The sequence below is a fragment of the Pseudopodoces humilis genome, chromosome 2 (assembly GCF_049639895.1).
Source record: "Pseudopodoces humilis isolate 2021_Gansu_Grassland_sample_001 chromosome 2, ASM4963989v1, whole genome shotgun sequence".
In the NCBI taxonomy this organism is placed as follows: domain Eukaryota; kingdom Metazoa; phylum Chordata; class Aves; order Passeriformes; family Paridae; genus Pseudopodoces; species Pseudopodoces humilis.
Window position 1 is genome coordinate 7,157,996 of NC_142201.1, and position 16,058 is coordinate 7,174,053.

At 36.0% G+C, this 16,058-nt stretch overlaps 1 protein-coding gene across 3 annotated transcripts in view; it reads right to left on the minus strand.

Annotated features, from left to right (window-relative positions):
- Positions 1 to 16,058, minus strand: part of USP9X (ubiquitin specific peptidase 9 X-linked) — a 97,050-nt gene that overhangs the window by 36,319 nt on the left and 44,673 nt on the right. For all 3 annotated transcript variants that reach the window (XM_014255667.2, XM_014255665.2, XM_005526491.3), the window contains exons 14-21: positions 12,105 to 12,238; positions 7,964 to 8,051; positions 5,998 to 6,340; positions 4,485 to 4,580; positions 2,357 to 2,568; positions 617 to 857; positions 257 to 406; positions 36 to 156 (exon numbers count right to left, since the gene is read on the minus strand). In XM_014255667.2, coding sequence (XP_014111142.1) covers positions 36 to 156; positions 257 to 406; positions 617 to 857; positions 2,357 to 2,568; positions 4,485 to 4,580; positions 5,998 to 6,340; positions 7,964 to 8,051; positions 12,105 to 12,238 — 1,385 coding nt within the window. The remainder of the gene's footprint in view (positions 1 to 35; positions 157 to 256; positions 407 to 616; positions 858 to 2,356; positions 2,569 to 4,484; positions 4,581 to 5,997; positions 6,341 to 7,963; positions 8,052 to 12,104; positions 12,239 to 16,058) is intronic.

Consider the following 16,058-nt stretch of genomic DNA (forward strand, 5'->3'; position numbering starts at 1 on the left):
TACAAGATAAAAAGAAGCATAAAGTTAAGTTTTACCTGGTGGCATGAGCTTCATAAGAACACGAGCTCCATCTCTAAGAGGTGGCATATTTAGACTACTGCCCAAGTCTGCAACTTGCCAAAGAAAAGAGATGTATCGAGGATGCAGTGACATGATCTTAAAATAAGCAAATTAAAAAAAACCCATAAAAATTGTTAGCCAAAGACAAAGTGTAAGAAAAAACATATTTGAACTGTTAATTTTAGAAAATGCTTACCACTCCAGGCAAACAGCTTTCAACTTCTGGATTTGGACCATCACTGTAGTGATTGCCGTGGTTGCCCGGAGAACCAGTTGAAGAGTCAGAAGAACTATCTGGACTTGAGGGCATATTAGAATTTATCTGTGTAAGCTTGGCTGTAATTAGCTGAAAAACATAATCATAGTTTTAATACTCTCCAAAAATTAAGATTCTTTACCAAATAAGCATCTCAATATAATGTTATTGTCATAATATAAGACGGAAGTATGGAATTATTTCACAAAAATAAATGATGCAATGCATGTTATTTTCCAAGCATTTACAAAAGAGAAGGAACATCTGAAATGACGTAACTACTCAGCCTGCAACACTTACCGTTTTATCTTTGAGATTCAGCTGCCCAATTAATTTTCTGTCATCTGCAGGATCTACCAGCTCACCCCCAATGAACAGCTCTACTTTTGTGTGTGCACTGTTTGCTTTAATGCGATTGAGGATGCAACGCCTGACTTGGCCAATCGTGTCATTTGTGTGAGACCAAATATCCAAATCTTCCACCTGCCGGCCTTGGTTTGGAAAACGAACTACAAGTGTGATATGTTTACCACGGAAAGCTCTGAAAATAAACAAACCAGCCAAAGTTATTTTTGCCCTCATGAAATAAATTCTTTTCCCTCCTGCATTTTTTGTAGCAGGTATTTCAACATTAAATCTTTACATGGTATTTTCCAGTGTAAGATTTTATGAAAGCCCCAGCAACTATGACAACAACATACACAGGATCTTTCAAGAAGCCACACTCAGTACAAATGCATTAGTCATACGGTCAAATTTACAGTCAGGTTAGGAACAGTGACAGAAATTTTAGAAGTCTCTTAAAAAGTTTTAGATCTTTTCTCTGTTTTGTAACTTTCTGACCAAAATAAGCAAACAAAGCTTAATCAGACTGGCAACAATGTTTTGCTCTTTTAGCAAAGCAACTCAAGCTTTAAATACACCAAGACCAGAAAAAGCCATCAGGTTGCTGAGCCTTAACGCCTTCTGTCAAAAGCTGTTACAAGTTTTATACTAAAATTCCAGTTTTTATAATCACAATCTTTTAAAAAATGTTTAAAGTGGTCAAAAAAGGAAGAAAAGGTTTCACATTAACAGTGATCACATTCCCTACAATGGCAGGGAGCTCATTAGGAAAGATGTGCTCAGGTAAGCCCAACAAACTAATCTCATGTAACAAAAGGCAAAAACTCCTCATAAAGCTCCTTGCTAACAAGGCCTGTGAAAGATTAGTCTACTCAAATAAGCAGCCCATATAAAAAAGATATAACCACAATCAGAAGAAAATTTTGTTAGGACTAAATTAATCAATATATGCAGTAAAAAAGCTGTAGCAACACTGCAAATTAGTAACACACCATGAAGAAACAACAATAGCTTCATTTCTTTGGACTAAGAGCGTTTAAATTAAGTGGACAAAAAAACTCCACTGTGTTTAAAAAAATGTTAGCTGCATCATAAATCCATAGAGGTACCAAGGATCTAAGCTGTTTTCATTCAAGGACAAGTATAAGAAGAGTGAAGGTACACAGAAAATAAATATACTTTAAAGTACTGTTCTCCCCCTTCTTGTGAGGAGCTTACAGAATATTTCACATAGAGATAATTAAAAATTTAATCTTGCAAAGTAAGATTGAGATGTCTATAAATTCTGGAAGGTGAATGTATACATTCACAACATGTTTTTGTATAATAAGACTATGAGAAACAAAAAAAACCTTTGCCAATGCTAATGTAAAGAACAGTACTGGTTTTAAGTAATTATCTGAAATAAAGAACTATATCCAAAACAATTGAGCCTCAAGGTACATTGTGCTAGTTGCGGAAAAAAACACCAAGTTTATTCTTAGGCCTGCTGTCCTTTTTATATATACTTGTATTTTCCTGATATTTAATTTTTTTTTTTAAACACAGTTTCATGTATTAGCAAAAAAAGGGAATTCTGAAACACCATGAAGCCCTTTCTTGAATAGAAACCATTTAGAATGTAAAAATCCCAAGGATAATAGTACTTTTAGTTTAACAGAAATAAAAATCATGATACTGCTTTTTCACACATACCTTGACATAGGCAGAATAGTTCTTTCTTCGTGGTAATCACTGTCACACTCATTTATATACTCTCTTAAAACAGTTAACACTCTCACCATCCTTATTGCTTCTTGTCTTGCACAGTTGATACTGTCTTTATCTCCATCCAACACACATAATGTATCATAGGAGGCTTTTAGACGATCGAAACAGGACTGAATGAAGTCTTCATGAATCACTACCTAATTACATCAAGAAATTGGTGTAATTACAAGACATACCAGAACCCACCTTTTCAGAAGGATGAGCAAATGGTAGAGAAAAAAAATCCCACAAACCAAAACAGGTAAGTTACTCAATAAGGCTGTTTTTTTACAGCAACTCCCACCAATAAATAGCTCTGATTTAGTGTGCACGTCATCAGCAACTGTAACTGTATTGTATGTAAATAGAAAAAGCGAAAGTCTGGACAGAGAGCACTGAACTGGACTTTCACTTTCTCCTTTTCTCAGACTATGTTAAAGAATTCTTGTGTGCATGTAAATCAAACACTTCTGGAAGTGTCAGAGCTAAGCATGTGCAGATGGACAGATCGATGAGTGCTTAGTAAGCCCAGACCTACAGCAAAACAGAAGCCTCCAGCCATCTGCCACTGCAGGAAGATACAGCCTGAATGGCTGTGAATTTACCACGTAGAGCAGCTGTGCTGGACCTGGCAGACTGGCAGCTCTGAAGATTATGAAAGTGTTTTTGAAGGCAAGCAGAATATCAGGGTTTTAAGAAATATACCTGGCAAGTTATCAACTACAGATTGTCCAAAGGACAATATTCCTCACCTAAATTTGTGCAGTCACATAATTACCGAATGATTTGGGTTGGAAGGAACCTTAGAGATCATCAGTTCCAACCTCCCTGCCATGAGGAACAGCTTCCACTAGACCAGGTTGCTCAGAGTCCCATCCAACCTGACCGTGAACACCTCCAAAGGTGGGGCATCCACAGCTTCTTTGGCAACCTGTGCCAGTGACACAACACCCTCACAGGAATCATTTCTTTCTAATAGCCAAGTGAAATCTACCCTCTTTCAGTTTAAAGCTTTACCCTTGCCCTGTCACTACATGCCCTTGTCTAAAGTCCCTCCCCATCTTTCTTGCAGGGCCCTGTAAGTACTGGAAGACCTCTATAGTCTCTTGAAAGCCTTCTTTTCTCCATGTCTTCACAGCAGAGGTGCTCCAGCCCCTTGATTATTTTCATGGCCTCTTCTGGACTCGCACCAGCAGGTCCATATCCTTCCCATGTTAGGGGCCCCAGAGCTGGATGCAGCACTGCAGGTGGGGTCTCACCAGAGCAGACAAGAGAGGCAGAACCTCCTTCCTGGACCTCCTGCCCATGATGCAGTTGATGGAGCCCAGACACAGGTGGCTTTCTGGGCTGCCACTGCATGTTTGGCTTCTTGTCAACCAACACCCCCAAGTCTTTCCCTACAGGGCTGCTCTCAATCTGTTCATCCCCCAGCCTGTATTTGTGCCTGGGATTGCCCCAACCCACCTGCAGGACCTTGCACTTGGCTTTGCTGAACTTCACATTGTTCTCAAGAGTCCACTTCTCAAGCCTGTCAAGGACCCTGTGGATGACATCCCTTTCCCTGAGCTTAGAGAAAACTACCTCTTCTTTGTCCACTAAACCACAGCTCCCAGCAAATATTAATGTAGGGAGATAGTATCTGATTTGCTAGACCTCAGCTTGACCATTTCATAGAATATCAGTGACCCTGTGTAAAGGGACATGCCAGCAAAAAGAGATTACATTAGCTTGTGACAACACCCCACAGACCCAGCCACTGAACCTACTCATATGAGTAAGTACCACAATATGCAGTGCAATGAAAGGCTTTCCTCATATGACATTAACTGTTTTCTGAGTAGCAAGAGCAAATATAGCAGATGAACTTAGTATGAAAAATTAATGAGAGTTCAGTCTGCAAATGTGAGAAAAAACTTTAGTTCTGCATCTGCCCAGAATTTGATGGTTAGACTCACCCTCCAAAACACAGAAACTATTCCCTGTTTTCAAATCTTTCAACAATGAAAATATCACCAAACTGATTTTTAAGACTATTTTTTTATTCTTCTACGGTCTTCCTGTTGCTTTTTCTTACCTGATTAACTTGTAACCTTGGGCCAAGATTAGTATAGATCTCTTTAAGAAGGTCTATTGCTCTGTTTGCGATGTCATCATTTCCCTGAATCACAACCTAGCACAATTGAAAAAGAAAGCATTAGCATATCTTTAAACTTGCTGGTATAAAAATGAAAACCAAAACTACTACATAAGTATCTTAACATAACAGTATGCCTAATTATCTTATGAGGTGAAAGGGACTAAAATGCTTAGTTACAAAATACAATCAACACAACTTACAATTAAGATGAGTATATGAGCAAAAATTAATAATTAACTAGTTTTGAGGTTCAGAGTTGGCAAAAAAGGCTGATTTCTATAAACAGAGTAAAAGTAGTGCTCATATGTTTATGTTCACACAATATTCCAAATTTTCTCTTGTTTCAGAGAATAAGAAATCAGCTTCTTCAGATGCTCCAACAATCTGCGTCACCAGACAGAATTTTCAAGTACTTAAATGGCTGTGAGTGGCGGAGCAGGGACAAGCAAATGAATTCTGCTTCTAACCTGATAATCTAAATTTTAATTACTAGATATCAGGTCTGACAGAAGGTATTACAGACAACCCCTTCAGGGAATTGAGCTGAAGCTTTTTGAGTTTTGTCATGCTGATCAGAGTAAAGCTGATTCCCAAAACTAAAACATGCTAACATTCTGTGGGGACTCTGTTCGCAAAAACCATGTGAACTTATTTGTATAAAAATTGGGTTCTACTTTGGTTTTAATTATAATCACCAGAATTAAAATACCCAACCCTTCAACAAGCCACAACCAAAATTACTGAACACTGCTGCTGTACACATTTTACAAACACAAAGCAATGAAAATCATGTCACAGTGCACCACTGTGGGCTCTAAGGCAGCTCTTCAGAGCTAGAAATACACTGAAAAAATTAGGTTACAGTTCAGATACTGATGGTTTTCACCAACAGATTTGGCAAGCTTCAGGAAGCTTTCACCTTCCTACTGAAAAAGAAGAGTCTATATATAGAGAATAGGTGGTTATATGGAATCTACAGATCCTAAAAACCACCATGTTTAGCCAAAAGGTTGTGGTTATAAGAGGAAGAATCAGACCAGTGATCACCTGGTCTGATCTAGAATCACTCCAGTTTACCACACTAGAAGGAATGCCATGAATAGCTTGCATAGTGCATGAAACAAAGCTTTATTATAATGTGCATGTGAAAAAAAGGAGAAATCTACATAATTCACCTGGAAGGATCTTTTCTTCTTCAACAGTATAGGCAAATTTTTAATTTCATGACATACATAAATATACTTATGTTTCAGATAACTTTCCATTAAACATCAGTCTGCAAAGTTACCAACTTGCATACTTGCTGGGAAGACAGTGGAGCCAAGAGCCATGCATTTACTTGAAAAAAGTAGATTTTTGTAATTTCAGTACATTACTAATAACTTACACACAAAGTGACTGCGAAAGTCTTAGCACTTAACCTTTCAGATGCTTCCTTCAATTAACTCACCCTCCAAAGGTAGTCTAATCCTATTAATTCCAGATCATCCATCATATAGGCTCGTCTCTTTGCTACTAGCTTTCCTTCTCGACAGTTCACAGCTTTGAAGAAACGTTCAAAACATTTCATTCCATTTTCTGTTAATAGGGAAGGATCCAGCTGAAGCACATTATTTTCAAAGAAGTCCTTATTAATGTCAGGGTCTAAGTCTGGTTCATCCCCCATTAGTTTGGAATACCATTTAAAACAGGCTTCGCGATCACAAAGATAAACTGCATTTTCAGCTAAACACTTCCATATTTGCTTCGCCTGAGGGGCACAGAGCCACAGCTGACCATCCTTCAATAAAAATCTTGAGCAAAACAAAGAGACAATTAACAGCACTGTCTAAGAGACATCCAGAGTTACAATTCAGTAAAAAGTACAGGCACAAAGTTGGATATGCACATTATACACATATATATCACAAGTATAGAAACTTTATTTACATCATCAGTCCATTCATAATTAGCCCCATGATATGTTAGTAAGTTTGAATGGATCAGTACCTTATATTCCAAACAAAAAAATAACAAAATTCAGTAAAAAAGCACCTTATACAAAAATACCAAGCATTGTTAACATTTTATATACAAAGAAATGCACATTTCCTAATGTAAACTGTTTAGTTTAAAAATCAAGTCACAACATATGAGAATAAATTAATTCTGCAATCATTCATTATCTTTTAACACTTGCTTCAGCAAAATTACAAAAAAGTTATCAATAGCATGGAGCAGAGCCAGAAGCAGAAATCAATGAACTGGAAATCTTTCCTTTTCTTTAAGCAAGTTTTTCCTTTGTGTTCAATTACTATGAAACAATTACTAAGAACTTCAGTTCTGAGAACTAACACCAAGGATGTTTCAGGAGGAACAAGTGATAAACAAAATTCTTTAGAATAATTCATATGATGCAAATTTTTTTTACATAAAATAAATCAGGGACTGAGTTATGGCACTGCTTTTCAGAAATTGCTACATACATATTCTAAATTTGACATCCATGTGACTTCATAAATTTCTGTACATTAATAAACAGTGAACTTAAATCTAAGGAAGTTACAATTTTTAACATGCAGGAATGATACATTAAGTGTGCTATCCATATGCTACTGTATAATTTCATTAAACACTTAACACTTTAATTTCATTAAACACTTAACACTTTAGCTTATTTAATGAAAATTCTTGGTAAAATTTTTAAAAATAAAAGAAAATATCCCTTAGAAAACAAAGAAAAATAGTTCAGAACTTGACAATTCAAATATTTTTACTCATCTAAAAAAAGGTTAAAGCCAGCTAGGAAGAAGCTGAGAGAGACTTAGCCTAAAAAGCATCAACATTCTGCTCTATGATGAGCAGAGATCCCCCGTTTTTTTTTTATTTTACTCAAACAGGAACTGGCCAATATAAACCAAGTTAAGTTTTTTATTGCACTTTCTTTCTAAGGCTGCGTTGCTGACAACACAATATCAGTGACTGACAAAAGTCATGTCAATTTATGATCATGGATTTAAATCTGGTGTGATACAAGTAAGGACACATGGCCATATTCCTTCTTGGAATATTTTAAATTTTAAAATAAGTTACCCCAATAGGAATGCAACTGTATCCACCACACACTGTATTTAAGTCAGTAAGGCTCTGCACACAGAAAGGAAAAAATACAAATCTTAGTGCAGAATCAGAGCCTTGGAGTCCAAAGATTCTAATAAACTTTATTTGAATACTCCAACCGTAGCATAGAAGCCCTCAAGGAAAAAAATCCCAACCCAAATCAAAAACATTCTGTGTATTTTTTGCATCTGAGTTTTGAAAGAAGTTAATAAAACAAATTAAAGCTATAGAAGAGAAAGAAATGCAAAGGGTTTTTCTTTTAAAAGCATCCAAAACATTCTTACAGAAGTTAAACAAATGTTCAAGTTAAAACTCACCGTAAGAAATTAAGCCGTTCCTGTACTTCCTGCACATGACTGTATCGGCTTCCTGGTCTCACAGTTTGAGGATCATATTCACCATGCTCTGCAAACAAAACATTTCATTAGACAACATTCAGAAAAGTGATGCTGACTCCAGAAGATGTGTTTGAAGACATGTTACTCTGAATATAATCCAAACCCGGCACATTTTCAGTGAGGTGTATCAAAAGTTTTCAGCAGTCAGCTACCAGTTAATGCTTCTTCCTAAGCTGAGCACAGGCACAGACTACTGAGGTCTGTAATCAAATCAACAAACAAAATATGTGCAGATACTCAGATGTCCTCACTGTTCAGTATAACTGAAGTGTTACAGAACAATTAAGAACTTGCACTTACTCAAATCAATTTTTCCTACTTTCAAGTAGTCAGTGTGAGGTCAGAAGTCAGTTGAAAATAGATATATACCAAGCATATAACTTAATTATCTATTTTTTTTTTCTGAGGATGCTTTAGTTTTGTTACACAGCATCTTTTCCAAAGAAAAAAGATTCCCTATCACCTTTATACATAGCTATGCACACAACATCACTCAGAGGAAGAAAGTGTAAGACAACTTTATTTACTACAAGTTTCCAAACATAAACCCCAAATTCTTGTAATACTGACAAGCTTGAAAGAGAAGTCTTTTGAAAGTAAAGCATGAAGTCAAACTTTCACCTCCATTTTGTCAAAGTTCCACACACTATTTCCTTAACAAACAGCAATTTTGTTCATAGGAACATGGTTTTGCTGTGGTTGTGCTTGGTGGTTGGCTGCTGCTTAGATCTTTTTAATTAAAGAGATACAGTCTAGATCTGCACGTGCATTCCCTTCATCTGTACTTGCAGTATTTCATCATGACACATATTCATTATGACAGCGCCATTATAAACTAATTAATGCTATATTTCTTATTTGCAAAGGTGTACAGACTGCCTTTAACTAAGGTGACCCAGCCATTGCAGACCATCTCATGACAACATCAAGACTAATATTAAAATTTATCTTCAAAGCTGAAAATCAGTATCTCCTATTACATTAAGCAGGGGGGATAAAGAAGTAAATCAGTGTTTCAAAATAAATAAATAAAAAATAATTGTCATAAATACTCCTCTCTATATCCAAGTGTAAATATTGAGTGATAGGAAAAACAGAAAACCAGTAGTTAACTAATGTCTGCAAAACTGAAGACATTATGTTCATCAAAAATCCTTAAAAATGAAATTATAACCTTCATGAAATTATCATAAATTAACAATTGGCAAAAGGAGAAATGTGAAAAAATAATCTGAGGAAATAATATCAAAGTATGTGAACAAAAATTATTTAAGAATTAGAAGTAGAAAACCAGTAAAATATGCTATGTCTCCAGCAGAAAAAAAAAACCATGGTGGATAAGCATATTGCAGAGAAATTAAAATCGATTACTTGAAATGTTGGGGGTTGTGGGTGGGGTTTTTGTTTGATTTTGATTTGTTGAGGGGGAGGTAGTGGTGTTCATTTATTTTCACTGTAGGGAATATCTGGGCTTTTACTTCCTGACTAGTTTAATTCACAGACACAACATCAATAATGGTGATGACAGGAGAACTCAAAACCAGCCAGCTGCACAAAGGCAGTGTGGATGTACTTCAGAATTCTGAAAAACTCTGAACTACAAAAAAAATCCACTTTCCTAAATATTTTCTAGATCACGTTCTTTCTACATCTCCCAGATTTATTTTCTACTCTGTACATCCCACAGCAAGTCTAAGTGCGATCTCCTTAAAAATTCCTCTTACATACTGGAGCAGAAAACAACTGGTTGAAAATTTAAGTATATGATAAACACACAGAAGATCATATGGTACAGTTTCTACAAATCCATTTAACTAACACTTTAGATTTTTTTTATTACAACAATAAAACAGAAATAAAGGAGAATTGACAAGCAATCTTTAAAAACTGTCAGAAGAACTTATATAAATCATTGAAAGATGAAACTGTGACCTCTTTCAGGACTACAAAATCCAAGAGCAGTTGTCTCATCTCACGGAGGATTTTGTAGAGCTGAAGGAAAGGATGAGTTCAATAGAAGGGAAAATCACAGAGCAGGGAAAAAATTCAGAAGCATAGATTAGGCTTCTCTTTAACCTTAAAAAGGCAAACATATGAAAGGGGAGTATCCCAGAAAACTCTATGCATTAGTGAGTAACAGAAGAATAGGAACACTGTTCTCCATCACTGAAAACAACTAGGGAAGACTTCAAGGAAAACAAACATATGGAAAATTCAAAATTAATTAAAATATCCAAATTACATAGTAATTGCTGTGTTAAGTACCAAGAATATCTGTTGACAACTGGATTTTTTATTTCTATGGTATTTGTTTGACCTGTGGTGTTTGGATCTTTGCCTTGAATTTTCCCCCTTTGTCTCATTCACCTTCTCCAGCCAAGCTTAGAAGCTTCTACAGCTTCCAGTTCCTTCTGTCTTCAGATGCATCATCTTCTTTCTTCTGCTGTCATTTATTCCCTTTCATTTATATGGCCTCCTGGCATATTTTCTCCCACTCCATGAAGGCATGGAAGACTTCTCAGTACTCTATTTTCCTCTCTATTTAGTATATAAAACTGAAAATTAAAGAGTTTTTGCACAAGAACTGTGGATTACAGTCTGAGCACAGTATCCGGAACACAAGGAAGATTTCCAGGTTGCCCTTAATAATGTAATAAAGCACCTAATAAAAAAACCCACACTATTATTCATCTGCTATTCATCTGTACTCTGATACAAATGAGAAGATCTACAACAGTTTCATCTCAAGAAAGCAATTAATTGCTTTGTAATTAGATTAAATTTAAACCCTTTACAAACTTGCAATTCCTATTGCACTGAAGATGTTTGTAGTCCTGCTTAAGAGTCACTATAGCCGGGGAGGGTCAGGGCCATGTGGGTTTTTGGGAAAGGAAAAAGATCTTGCAAGACATCAGCCAAATTCTTCTGCCCTCAACAATTTGATAGGTAAACAGTATTTCCAAAAATGACCTTTTGACTTGAGAGTTAAAAAGCAAGATAAATTAAAAATAGTTCCTACATTAATAGTGAGAACAGATCACATAATTTAGTATTATTTTAACATTAATTACTGCAATGCTATCATTAGTTAAGAAACTTAAATTAGGGTAATCCCCCCCACGTATAACTGAACAGAGAAATACAGCTGCAGTATGTAGATTTAACTGAGTATTATTCGCACTGGCCTACACCTTGATGAAGTGACCATCTTCACAGAGCACCACTATTTACACAAGTCCTCAAGTATGTATTTTGGATATCTTTTATATAAAATACATACACACACACAGACAGATAAGCTGCCAGACTGTTAAGAGGCCAGGGTAGAACAGTCTTTAGTTCCAGTCAGTAAAGTCAGTGGTGGGGAAGGAGGGGTGTAAATCTCCTTTCACTTCTGTTGGTATAATTTTGTATTTATGGAATTGTGGTCCAGTGTACCGAGTTTCCTGGTTCACTGTTCTTCATTTTCATGCTTCTACCTCAGTAGCTAAAAGTTAATCCAGAGTAAGAGCATAAATTCATCATCAAAGAGCTGGATTTAGCCTAAATTACAAAAATACTAACACAAAGTGCTGCCCAAGTGCTGCTAATAACAAACATGGTGAGAGAGCCTGAACAGAACTGGGAGCTACACAGGAAAAAGAAATGGTATCTCTGTGGTTTGAAGTCCTTCTCCCAGACAAATTCCAAATATTGGCTGCAAACTGAGGTGATTAAAAAACTTCTCAAAGGAGCCCTCAAAATTCAAAACTAGAAGTACTAGAACCTTCTACAAAAATAACTACCATAGCCTAAGTAGGTGCAAGATGATTTTTATCAATACACAGATAAACAATGGCTGCCACTTTCTCATATTCTGCTGCAAAACACATATTTCATTTATAAAAAAGAAAAAAATTAGTATTTTAAGCTTTTCTTACCCAGTCACTATTAACCCCCCACAGATGCTTGAAAATTAAACAAGCTTAATAGTTATTTTATTATTGGAATTTACTTTTAATTCCATTTTCGGCTGGAATTCTCCAACACTCCACAAAGCAACTTTGATATTAAAACTCACCTTTAGCATACTGCCTCATGCTTTCCATATACGCAGAGAGGTTTTCTGCAACCAGTGTAACGAGGGCGTGATTGTGCTGCAGTTGATTGATTAAGTCATGTCGGTAAAATACGTGGGGACTTCGCTGAGTTTGACTGAAATTGAAATACAAGTGTTAGAGGAAAAGAAAGAAATCTTTGCACTGAATAGTTCGGAAATCAATTTAAGAGACACATCTTTAATGCAAGATCCAAATTCTCCTACAACATCTCAAACAGAGCAAGTTAAGTTTAAGTTTCTGATTAAGTTCTTGACATATTTTAAGTTCCTGACATATTAAGTTCCTGACATATTTTAATATCTTCTGACGTATCAGTAGTTCTTACCAGCCACTAAAGTAGCTAATTTATGAGGATTATATGGTTACAATATGAATGGAAAACATCAAAGCAATGTGAGCAGTTCAGTGTGCTGGAGGGAGGCTATCTGCAGCAAGACAGAAGAGAAATAAACACCTGCCCAAAATGCACAGTAGAGACCCTCAACTACAGTACAGCTACAATACCTGTTCTTTTCTATATTTAACATTAAAACACCAAGTAAAACTTGATACCATGGTTAAAGTACACTAGCCAAAAACCTCACCAATTATTTCAATACTTAAAAAGCCTAAAAACAGTATTGATTTTTTTCTAAGAACGATGTGAAAAAATGTACAAGCAAATAAAAGTTGTTACACAGAGCATATAACCTAAAATTCCCCAGAAAAGTTCAAGAAATAAAATATCCCAAATAAATAATTAGATTGTAAGTTAAGTGTATTATCAAGACCTGACCAAAAATGCTGCTCTTAAACAACACTAGAACTATTCAAATGACAAAAGCAAACCAGAAAAGAAAATACAGAGCTTGTGTCCAAGACCCACATGCCACGAGCACTACCAAATTCTAGAGCCTGGGGACTCATCACCTCTGCAGAGCACTCTCAAAATGTCCCAACAGCTGTAGATCAGAGCACATCTTGACTGCACAAACCAGTACTGTTCTTCCACGATAAAAAGAGAAAAAAAGAAAACATGTGGGTGTCAGGAGGAAGAGCAGCATTCCTCATTGCCACTCAGCTGATCCCATAGCCTGCCCTAAAGAAAGAAAGATGTGATTTCAAAATTGTTCTCCTTTCTTTCAACACTTAAACAAGTAGACCTCAGAATTAGCTGAGTGGGTTACAGGTAGGAATTCCCATCCTTCATGGGAAAGAGGCTGTCCATACTACACGGCCTACAGCACTCCACAGTACTGCCACTCCTTTAGAGAGCATTGGGGAAGGCAAGAAATCCCAGTTCCAGCATCAGCTGACAGAGATCTTTGCAGCTGATAACCACATTTTTACTGTAGATGTAACAACAACAGACAAATTGATTAATTGGACAAAGATCAGTGTCCATCTGGGTTTAAAAGACAGAAGCCATCAACACCCTGCCAATAATTTTGTTATCTGCAACCAACAGAATTTGGCCTGCTAAGCACTCTGTGGTTTTCAGAAGATTAAATTTCAAAACATGCAGAATTTTCTAAAATAGTTTGAAAGGGGCACTTCAAACACTTAAAAAATTGTGTTAAAAACACCCAAGTACCTAGACGTCTGTCAGAGAGAAAACAAAATGGATGGAAGCATGAAAAAAGAAAACATACAAGACTTCATATATTCAGAACACTCTCTGTTTTCACTTTAAGAAACTTTCTAATTATGTTTCATTCCATATCCACCAACCTCCTTACTCAGAATAAAGCAGCAGCAAATCCAGCAGAAGACTGGATGGCTATTTTAGTGATTACCCAAGATGTCACCCACAGAGAACTGCATTCACAAAGGGTAACAGTAAATAAGAAGCCTGATTATCTGGGAAATACATATGATCAAACAACTAAAGGAACAAACAAAACCAAGATGGGGTGTTTTGTGCAATCAGAGACATTGGAGTGTGTATTTATATTCATAATATTATGCATTTGTATCCATCTCATACAGTACAGCAAAACCAAAACTTTATCAGTAGAAGACTACAATGTTCTGTGCCAGGTATTTTTTATTTCTCTACCTTCTCAGTGACATGCACAAACAGTACATTTGCACATGGATCTATCTTGGTTAGCAATGACTTTGAAAAGCATAATAATTTAAATAACTAGAGATATAAGCTATAACAGTGATCATGAGCAACACTTCCAATGTTATTTTGATCCATTGCTAGGATGGACTCAAAGGCAAAATGATTGTCTTTAGGCACAGGAAAAAAAGCTGATCTGACAAGAGCTGTTAGCATGTTTTCCAGTATAAAAAAAAATTTAAAATTTTCCTTAAGCATCTAAGGTTAGACTAACATGATGCAACCACTGGGACACAATCATTTAACCTTTAATATTATTACACATTAATTACTAGACACTCATTAATGTGCAATAACTGAGGAGCTTGAAAAATTGAAGTTAACAGCAAAACTCATATTTTCATTGTGTTTATACTAAATGGATACTGAAAGTCAATGCATAAAAACTAAAAATACCATTTTTGAAAGGGATGACAAAGCATTTTGGATTACGAAAAAGGACATAGCTTATTTGTCAGAAAAATACTGGCAAACTGGCAAGGGCAAAATTCCAAACAACTTCATTTAAATGGATTAAAAATAATTATTTATCAGACATATAATTTTGGAGATAACAGTTGTGCTAACTGAACAAATGTTATATACCACCAAAAGAGCGCAGATTATTCGGACTTAAATCCAAATCGCAGCAACCAATTCCCACAAATTCTACTACTTAGGCTAGAAAGTGACTTGAAGCAGCATTGTTGCCTTAAAGCACTATGAAACCTCTGAACTCTCAGTGTTCAGTTAATTCTCCTGGACAAGTAATTTTAGAGACTGGACTGGTCTTCTACTGCTCAGGTGCAACTTAAGCATTTGATACCAGTTTACAGGAGGTTCTACCATCCAATGTAGAGAGAATTAAATGATAAAGGCGACTGTTCCTAAGCACTAATAAGCATCTTTGTACCCACAAGAGTCCTTGTACTCAGATAAATATTATTTTCTGTTGCAATTCTGGTTAAACTGAACTTCCTGACAAGTAGCATTTCTTTGTGGTCAGGGAGCTAAATTTTGCCACAGCAATTGTATAAACAATTCATCACTGTTCAACTGCATGAGTAACTAGCAACAATTAAAACCTCCCCCTCAAAAGAATTTCTACAGTGCCAATGGCATAAGACAATTTATACAGATTTTTGCCAAGAATCAGCACTGCTTGCTGATCTGGACTGAACTTTCCATTGCCAGTGCCAATCAGCTGGCCCACCTCAGCAGCATAAAAAATGTGTCCTGTGACTTTTTTTGAGGCAGTTATCACAAACACCCGTTTGGACCTATTTTCACTCCAAATTCTAGAAAAGTGTTAAAGTTTGGAGTCAGATAAGCTAAGCTGATAGGAAGAGGTATTGTATGCATGCATTACAGTTTCCAACCTGTATCAATATTAAAAGTTATGAAAAAAATTAAAGGACTGGAAAGTAACTGATTATCTCAAAATTGTTTTTACTCAGCTTATTTCCCAATCACCTGGGTAGTAATACCACCTGACTAAAATAATTCCCTCAACAGTATCTTGCTAACAAAGGGTTTTTAAGTTCCTTGATTAAAACTTTCAATTCCAAGTTCACTTTCCTACCATAATTATTTTCAAATTCTGCATAAAAATAAGGTGCTATTACATACTTCAATGCAGACTGCCCTAAAATCTGAGGAAGATATAGTCAAATTAAAAAAAAAAATAGGAGAGACATTCAAACCATTTAACTGTACGTAGACCATACAGGAAACCTACACTTCGACAATGAAAGTTGTTCAGTTCCTCCCAAGGTTACTTCAGAGCAGAAACCTAAATCAGTGCTTTGAATGCTTGAAGTGCTTCATT